The sequence below is a fragment of the Galeopterus variegatus genome, unplaced genomic scaffold, assembly GCF_000696425.1.
Source record: "Galeopterus variegatus unplaced genomic scaffold, G_variegatus-3.0.2 Scaffold472, whole genome shotgun sequence".
In the NCBI taxonomy this organism is placed as follows: Eukaryota; Metazoa; Chordata; class Mammalia; order Dermoptera; family Cynocephalidae; genus Galeopterus; species Galeopterus variegatus.
In genome coordinates this window covers 204,767-219,063 of record NW_007726583.1, presented here as the reverse complement: position 1 = coordinate 219,063, position 14,297 = coordinate 204,767, and the positions used below count along the sequence as shown (strand labels likewise).

Sequence of the window (14,297 nt, the reverse complement as noted above, 5' to 3'; positions counted from 1 at the left end):
ATTTCCATGTGTTTTTGTAGTTTCCAGAGTTTCATTTGTTATTGATTTCTAATTTATTCCAGTGTGATCTGAAAAAGTACATGGAATAATTCCAAATTTTTTGAATTTGTTGAGACTTGATTTGTGACCTAACATGTGGTCTATCCTGGAGAATGTTCCATGTGCTGATGAGAAGAATGAATATTCTGAGGTTGTTGGATGGAATGTTCTGTAGATATCTGCCAAGTCCAATTGGTCAAAACTGTTGTTTAGATCTTGTGTTTCTCTACTGATTTTTTGCCTAGATGATCTGTCCAATGATGAGAGTGGGGTGTTCATGTCCCCTGCTATTATGGTGTTAGTGTCTATGTCATTCTTTAGATCTAATAGTGTTTGCTTTATAAATCTGGCTGCTCAAACATTGGGTGCATATATATTTATGATTGTTATGTCTTCTTGATGGAGAGATCCTTTTACCATTATAAAGTGGCCTTATCTCTTTTTATGATTTTTGGTTTAAAGTCTGTTTTATCTGATATAAGAACAGCTACTCCAGCTTGTTTTTCATTTCTATTTTCATGATATATTTTTTTCCATCCTTTCACTCTTAGTCTATGTGTGTCTTTACAGGTGAGGTGAGTCTCTTGAAGGCAGCATATTGTTGGGTCCATCTTTTTAATCCAGTCAGTCAGTCTGTGTCTTTTGAGTGGGGAATTTAATCATTTTACTTTTAGAGTTATTATTGAAAGGTGTTGATTTACTCCTAGCATTTTATTGATTTTTGTTTAGATGTCTTAAGTATCTTTTGTTCCTTTCTTTCTGATTTTGTCTGTCTTCTGTGTTTGTTGGTTTCTTGGGGTGATAGATAAACTATATTTTCTATATTTTTTAGCATTTTGGTTTTACTGGTGGGTTTTGTTCTTTCTTGAGTATTCATGGCAGTGATGGTTGTTTTTCGGGTACCAAACCCGGTACTCCCTTGAGAATTTCTTGTAAGGCTGGTTGTGTGGTAGCAAACTCCCACAGTTTCTGTTTGTTTGAGAAATATACTATTTGCCCTTCATTTTGGAAGGATATCCTTGCTGTGTAAAGTATTCTTGGCTGGCAATTTTTGTCCTTTAGTATTTTGAATATATCATCCCATTCTTTTCTGGCTTTTAGGGTTTCTGATGAAAAGTCTGATATTAGTCTGATTGGAGCTCCCTTATAGGTGACTTGCCACTTCTCTCTTGCAGCTTTTAAGATTCTCTCTTTCTCTTTGAGTTTTGCCAGTTTGACTACAGCATGTCCTGGAGAGGACCTTTTTGGGTTGAATACATTTAGGAATCTTTGGGCCTCATGAATCTGAAGATCTGTGACTTTCCCTATACCTGGGAAGTTTTATGCTATTATTTCATTGAATATGTTTTCAATGCCATTTCCTTTTTCCTCCACCTCTGGAATACCCATGATTCAGATATTTGAACGCTTAAGGTTTCTGTTTTCTCTCTTAGGTTTTCTTCAATTTTTAAATTTTTTTTTTCTTTTTTCTGGTCTGCTGGTGTTAATTCAAACATCCTGTCTTCAAGGTCAGAAATTCTCTCTTCTGCTTGTTCTAGCCTGCTGGTTAGACTCTCTGTTCTGTTTTTTATTTTGTTCAATGAATCCTTCAGCTCCACAAGCTCTGCTACATTCTTTTTCAGGGCATTTATTTCCTTGTACATTTCTTCTTTCAGGTCCTGTATATTTATTCTCATTTCACTGTATTGTCTAACTGAGTTTTCTTGTATCTCATTTAGTTTCCTTAGAATTGTTGCTTGAAATTTCTTGTCAGTCATTTCTAGGACTTCCTATTCTAGAGGATCTAGAGCTTGAGATTTATTATTTTCCTTTGGTGGTGATGTACTTTCTTGATTTTTCATATTTCTGATATCTTTCCTTTCGTGTTTAGTCATTGTGGCAGGGGGTATTACGGTCCACTCATTCCACCCTGATGTCTGGCCTGAATCCTGAAGGGACTGCCAATTCTGGGCAGCGGGGACTAGCCTGGGCTGAGGGTCCCACAGCATCTGCCTATTCTGGTACAGCTGGCTCAGGGCTTGTGGGCCTGGTGGCTCTCAGGCCTCTCTGGGTGGCAGGGACTGGCCTGGGCTGGGGGTCCTGTGGCCCCCAGCCCAGGATAATTTTAATACAGCATATGTAGCTTATGTTCTTTTCGAAGACAGTGGTAGAGAACTTGGTTAGGCTTTCAAGTCAGAAAAAGTGTATAGTATTTAGTGGTTGTATGCACTTGGGCCAATCACTTAACCTCTCCAGGCTTCAATTTCTTCTTCTGTAAGATGGAAATAATAAATACCTACCTCCAGTGCTGTTGTAAAGACTAACAACAACACATCTAAAAATAGCTTAGTACAACACTCAACACATGGTAGAAATTCAGTCAAGGTACCCATAATTATTATTATTAACACTGAATTGTGTTTTGTGGATTGGGTAACATACAGGTGGAAGAAATTAAAAAGATGAAAATTGGTGATCCACTTGACAGATCTACTGATCATGGCCCCCAAAATCATATGGCCCATCTGGAAAAGCTGCTGCAATACTGTGAAGCTGGAGTGAAAGAGGGGGCCACGTTGGTGTATGGGGGAAGACAAGTCCAAAGGCCAGGTAAGATTGCCTCCATAAGGGATTTATGGGGCACCTGCCTTCTTAAGTTGGAATGGATGGAATCAGTTTTCATTGCAGCACCATCTTACCTCGAAAGTAAATAGTTGCATAATATGGTCAGAAGATTTAATTTCTAGATCCTGCTTGTGTCACCTTGGACAACACAATTTTTCTAAGCCTCGGTTGATGAGAAGAAATATGCACACCCTGTTTTAAAGTCTGTGAAAATCAAATAAAACAGATGTGATAGGCCCTTAGCTGTGCAGTAAACAAGTGTAATGGATAACTGTGTTATCAGGCACTGGTGATCTTGATTCTTGGCATTGTGAGATTCAATCCTAGCCAGCATGGCCTGGGAAGGACTCATTCCTGAAAGAGGACTTCTTAATGAAATATGTGAATGGCTCAATGTTATGATACTCAAAAAGAGAGATAGACAATTATCTACAAAAACTCATTTTCCACTGTTGTAAATAGATTTTACATTAACACCTTACTCTGAACATGGGCAATTATAAGAAAAAAATTTAACATTTATCCTGTATTTCCTATAGGAACTGAATTTCTGGGTAAGTGAGTAGCTGATAAAGGAGACTCTTTTACAGAAGAATACCTGCTAATGTAGGAAAAAAAATAGAATAGATAAAAAAATCATCATTTTGCATGCCCTAATTGATGAAAAAATTGATTCAGGCAATGATTGTCAATGGAGGCTGAAGTTTTGGGGTGAAAGGTTGATGGGGACCTGGTATTTGCAAGGTACCAAAGTATCATGCCCAAGATTGCTTGCCAGTCATGAGGGGAAAAACACAACTTTACAATGGAGGGGTCAGGTTGTCACCACCTAAACCCACTGGGCAGTCTGAGCATCAGTGAAAGGGGAACAACTGGATACTGTGTGTCTCCTGAAATAAAATGTGTGATACACAGTACCACCTATAAAGTGTTCTTGCCAAAAAAGCCTAACCTTAATCTAATCACATCTTTAGGTCAAACTTTCCACTTTTGGGCCGGCCCGGTGGCGCACTGCTACAGTGCGCCGCTTGGGAAGCGCGGCAGCGCTCCTGCCGAGGGTTCGGATCCCACATACGGACCGGTTCCCGCTCACTGGCTGAGCGAGGTGTGGGCGCAGCACCGAGGGTTGCGATCCCGTTGCCGGTCCTGGTCTGGTACGGGCGCAACACTGAGGGTTGCGATCCGTTGCCGGACACGAAAAAAGACAAAAAGGAAAACAAAAACAAAAACAAAAAACTTTCCACTTTTAAGAAATACAGTACCAAATGTGTACAGAGGTTCGGCTTTACAAGCCAAAAAGAATTATAGAGATAGATGGCGGTAAAGGTTGTACAACATTATGAATGTATTTAATAACATTAAACTGTACACTTAAAAATGATTAAGATGGTAAATTTTATGTTATACACATTATATCACTATAAGAAAACTGAAAAAAAAAAACAAAAAGAAAAACAAATATTACCCAAAGGAAGCAATGACAAATCTAAAATATAAGATGTTCTGTAGGACAAATGACCTTGCCTCTTTATCAAGTCAATGACATGAAAAAATAAGGGGAGGGCAAAAGAAGGAACTTTTCTACATTAAAAGATGACACTAGGGCCGGCCCAGTGGCGCACTGGAGAGTGCGCAGCTTGGGAGCGTGGCGGCGCTCCCGCCGAGGGTTCGGATCCCATGTGGAGACCGGTTCCCGCTCACTGGCTGAGCGCGCTGCGGGCACAACACCGAGGGTTGCGATCCCATTGCCGGTCCCCGGTACAGGCGCGACACCGAGGTTTGCGATCCCATTACCAGTCAGTAAAAAGAGAAAAAGGAAAAAAAGAAAAAAAAAAAAGATGACACTAAATATATCTAACAACCAAAAATAATGTGTAGAACTTATTTGAATCCTAGGGGCCGGCCCGGTGGCGCACTGCTACAGTGCACCGCTTGGGAGCGTGGCTGCGCTCCCGCCGAGGGTTCAGATCCCACATACAGACCGGTTCCCGCTCACTGGCTGAGCGAGGTGCGGGCGTGGCACCGAGGGTTGCGATCCCGTTGCCGGTCCCGGTCCGGTACGGGTGCGACACTGAGGGTCGCGATCCATTGCCAGACACGGAAAAAAAAAAAAGACAAAAAAGAACTTATTTGAATCCTAAATCAAACAAATCAACTGTAAAAAAGATATTTTCCAGACAAAGAGAGAAACCGAAATATAAAGTATGAATAAAGATGAGTGTTTATTTTGTTAGGCGTGATACTATATTGTGGTTATATAAGAAAATGTCCTTAATTTTTAAAGATTTGTACTGAAATATTTAGGAGTGTAAATTATATCTGGATTTTGCTTTAAAATATTACAGCAAGGAAAAACATAAATCAAATGCAGCAAAATAAGAATTTTTATGTTACTTATTTACATAATGTAAATAAGTATTTACATTAATTATTCATCTTATTTTCTCTACATTTACATAGGGTTGAAATTTTCATAAAAAGACATTAAAAAATAAAAATCTAGGAATGTCAACACCACATACAGAAATGAAACCCTTCTTGGTTTTACTGAGTCAGCGGGAAAGAAAAAAATTGCAACGTAATTAAATGAGAGAACTATTAATTGGAAATGACAACCTACAATTGATGTTTTTTTCTTCTTTTTTCCAAACAGGCTTTTTTATGGAACCAACTGTGTTCACAGATGTGGAGGACCACATGTACCTTGCAAAAGAGGAATCCTTTGGGCCTATTATGGTCATTTCTAAATTCCAAAATGGGTATGTTTTGCAGGCACAATTTAACTTAGGTTTTGACTAGATAAGGTTTTTTTACCCTCTGCCATTGTGCTATATATAGAGCATGAAATCGATGAATGTGTAATTCTCTACCATCTGAATAATTAACTTCATTGAATAATTAGAGGAGTATGCTTTTGTTAACCATTGTAGATCATAATGTATTTTTGCTTCACAGCTTAAATGAATGGCTGACATAGTGAGATTTTAGCTGATTAAGTTTTAGTTTTTATACATTCGACATTTGAAATGTCTGTGGAACAAGGTAAATAACTGAGAAATAACAGAACTAGTTTTCACATTTACATTCCTAGGGAAGACAGCATCTGTGAAATCTTATTTTCCCTAACAAAGAGTGCTTCTATCAAAGGGATTATGCCCTCAAAAGCCTGCTACTCAACTTTTTATAGAAATGTCCATGATCACCATATAATCAACTGTAAATGATATGCTGGTTTGCTATGTACTACATGAAACTTTCCAAAGTGTTCAGCATATCAAAGAGGACCATATGGTAACTGAGCTCATAGAACCATATTTAAAATGATGGAGTCTCATGATATACTGAAGAATGGCTTTAGGTTTACTTCAACCAATGAGAAGCTGAAAAAAACAAATCAGACAAAAAGGTGAGATCCACTATGACAGGCACACTGGAACTGGACTCAGCTGAAAGAAGAGCAGGTTCATGTCTCCACTTACTTGGGCGTGTACACATACTAAGTCAAATGGCAGAGAAATTACCAGATCCATTTGATTGAATAAGCACATGTAATTGAATTCACTTTCATTTGATGATGCGACACCATGGTATAAAGAAGTATAAAAGACATTATCCCTCCCCTTGGGGATTTTCCATCCTCCCATTTATAGAAGGTGAACCATAAATACGTGATGAGTTAAATCAGCACTGCATCGTTGGTTCTACCAAAATACTTACTTACATGAGCTCCCTGATTATAGGTGAATTTTCTTGAGCATTTACTGTGTTCCGGGCACTAATAGCTCATTTTCATCCTCATGACAATTAGACAGGTATTATTATTCCCATTTGTCATAGGGATAAATGAAGGCATGGGGAGACGAAGGCATCTGCCCAGGGTGCCCAGGCAGTCTGGCTGCAGAGCCTCTCACTGAACCTCCATGCTCTGCCACCTCTGCGGTGGCACTGGTAGAATCTGAAAAGGCTTCAGAGAGGCACTGAAGGAACCTTGGACTGTGTGTGCAAAATGTGGAGATGGAAGGAAATAGGGGGGATACTCCAAGAATATATCTTGAAGTGTGACTCAAGGGGGAGAGGAAGAAACAGGGAGATTGAAAAGGTGACTGCAGATCAGATTTTCAAAGGTGTTGCATGAAATATATGAAACATATAATACTAGGTTGTAATATTTCACTGGGACTTTCGGTGTAAGCCTGGAATGTTTCATTTATAAAAATGTAAGCAGGTAGCAGTAATGTTTTCCTATTTCTAGCAGAGGGGGAAAGTTCTAGAACCTAAAAGAGTGTCTTGCTTTACACTTAACGAAGTTTTATGTCTTCCTAAAAACATCTTGCAGGGATATCGATGGAGTGTCATTTATAAAAATGTAAGCAGGTAGCAGTAATGTTTTCCTATTTCTAGCAGAGGGGGAAAGATCTAGAACCTAAAAGAGTGTCTTGCTTTACACTTAACGAAGTTTTATGTCTTCCTAAAAACATCTTGCAGGGATATCGATGGAGTATTGCAGCGAGCAAATAATACAGAGTATGGTTTGGCCTCAGGGGTTTTTACAAGAGACATAAACAAAGCTATGTATGTGAGTGAAAAACTAGAAGCAGGAACTGTTTTTATTAACACATACAACAAGACCGATGTGGCGGCCCCGTTTGGCGGAGTTAAGCAATCTGGCTTTGGAAAAGATTTAGGTACGGCTCTGCCTTTCTCCTGCACCTTCCCTTTGTTGCCACCTCACAGAATAATCTGCTTTGTATTTCATGCAACACTCGCATATTGTTTTGAAGGACGTTTCCTATGTGGCAGTTAGATCTGCATTTACAAGGGTACTAATTTTTTAAAAATGCTAAACATTTTTATTGAACATAACATACATACAGAAAAGTACACAAATTATGTGGAACAGTGTTTCTTTTTAAAAGAAAATTCGTGTTGAAAGGGAAAAGAAACTGACAATATATTTTAGCTAAAATATGTTTGGTTTTTTAATCTGACATTCAGCATGAACTTGGTTTAGCTTTCATGGGACTAAACAGAACCAAGAAAGGAAAATTGGTGGAGGGTAATAACCAGCTAGCTCTAAGAATAAACCCTGTCTCTGAGCTGCTTGGCAGTTTTTCAGAGTCAACACTGCAACTGGCAGTGGTTGTTGGGAGTCTAGGAATTCAGATTTAGTTTGTAAAAAGTCCCAAATGCAATTCACTGTGGGCAGTGGCGCTAACAACTTCCAAGCCATAGCTTACTTTGAAGACTAAATACATGTCAGGCCCTATTCTAACTACTTTACCTGTATGAGCACAAGCAATCCTCACAATAGCCCTGGGAGAGAAGTACTATTATTATCTTATTGTACAGACCAGTTAAATGGGACTCAGAGAGGTTGGGTGAGTTGCCCAAAGTCACATGGCCAGGCACTGGCAGAGAGAACTCAAAGCCAGGCCTTATGGCTTTGCAGCCCGTCTCCTACACCCTACAGTCAGTCTGGCATGTTGTTTCAAAAACTCGAATGTTAGTGATTTACTGAAATTACAGTTTGCTAATGTAAGTTTGGTTCATTTAGGGTATTTTTTACATTTTCTCTTTCCTGATGACTTTTGGCAATGTATTTGCAGCAATAAAAGTAGTGCTGATTTTAAATTTCATTAGGTTGAAGGTTAAGGCTTTATTTTTCTTCTTGTCTTCAATCTAGCTTTCATCCCGCAATCCGAAACACAGTGGGAGACTCTCTTAGGGAATGTGTTATTAGAAAGTGAGGCAACTGTGTTTCACTTATCTTTTGATACAGTATAATCACTGGCTTTGTGTCTGTTTTACTGTAAAAGACTAGAGTTTGCTAATAGTTTCTTCCTCCCCTAAGTTTAAAACCCCTTAGAGCTCATGGTTCTCAGCCTTAGCTGCACATTGGATTAGAATCACATGGGAACTTCAAAAAAATATAGAGACACTGTTATAATTGGTCAGGGGTGTGACCTGAGATCAGGAGTTTGAAAAGCTCCCTGGGTGATTCTAATGTTGGGACAAGATTGACAGCCATTGTTTTAGCTCAACTTCCAGAATCATATACTCATGAGTTTCACCAGGATATTCACTGCCCTTTAATTCATTGCCCTGTGGAGATCAATGATTGCAGTAGCTCAAAATAGAAACCATGGAAGACCCACCTGTTTTTCACCTAGACATGCTCTTCCTGTGTTTCTAACATACAATATAAGCTGCATTTTCCTTATCATTAAAATAAGATCAAACCAAATGATCTCAAACTTTCTTTCCTGTGCTCAATTCTACTTCATTTAATATAACGTGAAGGACAGTGTTCTGGTCACTTTTGTTCAGCCTAAATGAACAAAGGATAAAGATGGGGTTTGTCATCAAGTACGGAAGTAAAGGAGGAAGATTTTGGTTTGAAGCTAACCAGCCAACACTCTCTGATCCTTAGAAGGCCTGGCAGCTAGGTTTAGACCCTTACTACTCAAAGTGTGGTCCACCAACCACTGGCATCAGCATCAGGGTCTACACCAGACTTAACTGAATCAGATACTGCAGTTTAACAAAGTCCTTGGGTGATTCATGTGAACTTTAAAGTGTGATAAACACTGGCTCAGGCCACATTCCATTTAGTGACTTACACACCTACACCTATGGCTGAAAGTCTGATGACATTACATCCACCTTTAAACATGGTCTGTCAACTGCTTCTCTCTTCTCTAGGTGAGGAAGCTCTAAATGAATACCTCAAAACCAAGACGGTGACGCTGGAATATTAGGGCAATGCCATCATCAGGAAACCTCGGCAGACAGCACCACTTCTCAGCTCGACACACTTAAGCAGCCTGGGTGTGCTGAGGAAGAGGTATCAGCCATGAACCAAAAAATACCTACATGGACCATGAAGAGGTCAGGCCACGTGTCTAAGCATTTACACACGTGCCTGAGTATTTTCTTACACACCTTTTATACATTAAAATGATGTACAATTGTTGGGTTTTGACTATGTTGTATATCATAGAGATTTCTAAAATACTAAGCTGCTTTTTCATTACCAAGACTAATCTATTCGTGGTTGTCCATCCTGAAAATGTCAATATCACGCAGTTGTAATACACAGGTGCATTTTCTGGAACCTTTGTGTAATATGTATAGGTTTTAACCTCTGAACCACATATATGAACTTATTAAAAAGATTTTCTATGGGCCGGCCCGGTGGCGCACTGGATAGTGCGCCGCTTGGGAAGCGCGGCGGCGCTCCCACCCGAGGGTTCGGATCCCACATACAGACCGGTTCCCGCTCACTGGCTGAGCGAGGCGCGGGAGCAACGCCGAGGGTTGCGATCCCGTTGCCAGTCCCCGGTCCGGTACGGGGGCAACACTGAGGGTTGCGATCCGTTGCCGGACACAGAAAAAGACAAAAAGACAAAAAAAAAAAAAAAAAGATTTTCTATAATTTTGCTTTCGAGGAACAGCAGTATCCTATGAGGAATGTGAAGGTACTTCTTTTCATATCTGAAAATAAGATACTTCTTTGCGCCTTTGATACTCTATTTTTTTAACTCACCGTGATGGGTCATCAGCCCACAAACATTTCTTGAGTACCTAATAGGTAAATAGCTTTTAGAGTGAATTTTACAGTATGATAGAGCAGAAAGTAAATAGTCTTTGAAGGCTGATCTCGGCTCATATCATACTGTCCTACAATCTTTGTGACTTTGGGAACATTATGCAACTTCTCTGAGCTTTAGCTTCCTTGTGTGTAAAGCAGGGATAGTAATGCCTTCCTCAGGACGCTTGTGATGAGGATTCAGTGCAATAATATAAATTGAGCACTGACCATGAGCAAAGCGACACACTGTGCTTCGCTCATGGTCAATACTCAAATAAATTTAACTGTTTTCCTCCATCACTATTTTAAAAATATATTGAGATAGGTAAATTAACTAGGTGAATTAATTTCTCACAACCCTTTTCAGTAATCATCAATTCCTAGACTACTTTTCTCATCCATTGTTCTGATGTGGTTCCTGATACAGCAGCACCAAAAAATGCCTTGTCATGAACACTGGCAATGGTACGAGGAAGAGGGATGCTCTTCTTTCGGCAGCTTATTTGTCCTTAATAGTACATCTTACTTTCCAATCTTCTACTTACTGGTTGTGCTGCTCACTGGCTGTGTGATCTGGGGCAAGTTAGTTAATTAATATGTCAGAGTCTAGTTTGGTATCTGTAAAATGGGGATAAAATCCGTATTTCAGGCATTGCAAGGATTCAGTGAGATAATATACATAATATGCTTATAACAAGGTATTGGGATCATAGTGCTCAAGAAATGGGAACTATTACGACCCACGCAGTACTCACATCACTTCCCATGTCAGACAGAAGTGGTTAGGTGGGTAAATTATCACCATCCACATGTGACTAGAAGAAGGTGAGTTCACAGAAGTCTCTGGAAGATGGCCAGAACAATTAACTTCTATTAATCCTCCTTTTAAAGTAAAATATCAGCAAACATCTCCTATTTCTTTGGCTTTGAAGAAGCCCTTAGTGGGTACTTGTTAGAGACTCGGCAGCACATGAGGGGAATTTAGGAATCAATAGGAAATAAATAACAATGGAAGAATCAGAGGCAGAAAACATTTTCAAAGGGAATCATCAACAGAGCAAATTTTGCTTGTAAGCTTTTTTTTCTTTTTTTTTTCCTTTTTGTCTTTTTTCGTGACCGGCAATGGATCGCAACCCTCAGTGTTGCACCCGTACCGGACCGGGACCAGCAACGGGATCGCAACCCTCGGTGTTGCACTCGCACCTCGCTCAGCCAGTGAGCGGCCGGTCTGTATGTGGGATCCGAACCCTTGGCGGGAGCGCCGCCGCACTCCCAAGCGGCGCACTGTAGCAGTGCGCCACCGGGCCGGCCCCGTAAGCTTTTTTTATAATACTATAGCTCATTTATCTTCAGAGATTGGCAAAGTGGAAATTCTAAGCTGGAATAAATATTCACTGGGCCCAAAATGACAGTTGATATTTGAATAAAATGATAAAGGCCTTATTGTAAGTAACCATTTTTAAATGAAGTGTTTTAATTGATTTCATGTGTTTTAGGATATCACTTTATCAAATTATTTTAATGATAAACAGAATGGCAGACAAAAATGTGCCTGTTCTTCTGGACTGATTTTATTTTACCCTCTAATATTAATCTCGGTAGCAGTGTTCTTAATCTTTGGGTGGCAAACCTCTCTGAGAAAGAAAGAAAAGCTATGTACCCCTTCTGTCCCATGACTACCCCCAAATTCATGAGCACACACACAATTCTACTGTCTTCAAGAGACTCACAGATTTTTCAAAGGTCGTGGTTGGGCCCCAGATTAAGAACCCCTATTTTCATAGCAAGTTCTATAAAGTTCTTACCAGCTTGAGTTTTTATATCTGACTGCTGATCAGAATCAACGGCTCTGTGGAATTCATAAAATTACCAAGTGAATTTGAATTGGAACATAATGATCCATAGCTTGTAAGGTGGCTTAATTAACACTGAGTAATTAAATCATCACTGTTCCTTCAAATCACTAATTATTTTGCTCAGCTAAAGGATAAAGCTGTGGTCTGATTATCACCTGAATTAAGAGGTGTGGACACTTGCGGCAGTTCTCCCTCCAATTCCCCATCCACGTGTCTTTGCTAAGCCAGTCCCCTTTGCTCCAGCACCCTTCCTGGTCTTTCCTACCCCCAGCTGGGCTAAGTGTTTCTCCTCTATGCGTCCACTTCTCTTGAACATAGCACTTCTCTCTTGGTACTGAAATTATTTGTCTTCCTAACTAGATATGAACACTGCCTCCCCACCCCCAGGGTTGGCATTCTGTCAACAATAATATAGCAGCTATCATTTATGAAGGGCCTCCTGTGTGCCAGACACTATGCTAAGCACTTTTGAAATGTTATCTTATTTAATCCTCATGACATCTGAAAAAAGGAAGAAATTAAAGGTACTCTTCTTACTACCTCCACCATTACCAAGCCACCATCTCTTACCTAGATTATTGCTGAAGTCTCCCAACTGGTCTTCTTGATTCCTCCCTTATGTGGTCTTATTCAAAACTTAAGTCAGATGGTGTCACTCAAACTGCTCAAAACCTTCTAATGGCCCCATTTCACTTAGAATAATGTCCAGTGTATTTACCATGGCCTATTGATGTAACTCCTGGCTACCTCTGACCTCATCTCCTATTATTTCTCTCTCGCTCTGTTCTAGCCACTCTGGCTGCCTATCAAGCATGGCAAAATGGCCAAGCATGCTTCTACCTCAGGGCCTTTGTACTTACTATTCCCTCTTCCCAGATTGTAAAAAACCCTGATTTGTAGCATTTTCAGATACCTCTGTGTAGATACTCTCATCAAGGCTGATTTCAAGCTACCAATTTGACTTAACACGGTGCTAGGAAGAGATACATGCAATCAGAACAAGTGCAAGCCAGTGCCAGCACACCACTGCCTCTTCTGAATCTGTCTTCCCCATACACAATCTCATAGCTGGCTGGCTCACTTCCTTCTGGTCTCTCCTCAAATATCATCTCATTAGAGATACATTCCTTGACTCTTTCTAAAATACCATATCTGCCCTGTCATTCTTTATTTTCCTTCTCCTGCATTATTTTGATAGCACTTAGCACTACTTGGCTTATATTTAGCATCCATCTGTCCCCATTAAGCTTCATCAACAGGTACTTGTTTTGTTCAATACTGTATCTCCAGCACCTAATATGTAGGAGGAGCTCATTAAATATTTGCTTTCAAAAGGGGAGGTTAAATAACCTGCCTAAGTCACACAGTTATTAAGTGGCAGAATGGGTACCAAGCAAGGAAGCTGGTGGTTTTAACCACGCTGAGGTAGTTTTTATTCCCAATGCCTAAATCAGGGCCTGGGTAGTGAATAGCAGGCACATACTACATATTTGTCAAACCAGAAAAATAAGTATAATAGACATCTGCAAAAGCTTTTGTGGAGGGCCGGCCCTGTGGCTCACTTGGGAGAGTGTGGTGCTAATAGCACCGAGGCCGTGGGTTCGGATCCTATATAGGGATGGCCGGTTCGCTCACTGGCTGAGCGTGGTGCTGACAACACCAAGCCAAGGGTTACATTCCCCTTACCAGTCAAAAAAAAAAAATTGTGTGGAAATGGTTATATCCAGGATGAGAAACGAAACGTGGTTTCCCATACCTGAAAATAAAGCTGTAGAGGGAAAACTGGGCTAAGAGGATATGAAAAATGATAAGACATGAGACAGGATGGATTAAGGAATTATTATTATATAAATAATACCCAAGTGGATTTTTTTAAATGATTAAATGCCTAATTATGTAAAAAATACATAAAATGGGAAAGTAAGACTCAACTATAATCTTTCCATACAGAAATAACCTACAAATATTTGAGATTATTCCAGACCTTTTCTATGAATACATGTACTTACAGAATTAGTAAAATATTGTACTTAACTTTGTTACCTTTTAAATTAACAATATATCATAATCATCTTTTCATGTCAATAAACACACCTCTGCATATTTCAGTGGCTTTAACTTGTTCTCTATTGTTGGATATTTAGACTTCCTTGTTAGTATGTTAAATTTCACAATGAATCTTATATACAAATTTGTGACCAAAGCTA

At 39.7% G+C, this 14,297-nt stretch overlaps 1 protein-coding gene across 1 annotated transcript in view; it reads left to right on the top strand.

Annotated features, from left to right (window-relative positions):
* ALDH1L2 (aldehyde dehydrogenase 1 family, member L2) overlaps positions 1 to 9,826 on the top strand; it is a 66,151-nt gene extending 56,325 nt beyond the window's left edge. Inside the window, exons 20-23 of the mRNA XM_008569170.1 lie at positions 2,463 to 2,628; positions 5,297 to 5,402; positions 7,129 to 7,328; positions 9,346 to 9,826. Coding sequence (XP_008567392.1) covers positions 2,463 to 2,628; positions 5,297 to 5,402; positions 7,129 to 7,328; positions 9,346 to 9,401 — 528 coding nt within the window. The 3' untranslated portion in view covers positions 9,402 to 9,826. The remainder of the gene's footprint in view (positions 1 to 2,462; positions 2,629 to 5,296; positions 5,403 to 7,128; positions 7,329 to 9,345) is intronic.
* The last annotated feature ends 4,471 nt before the right edge of the window (positions 9,827 to 14,297 follow it).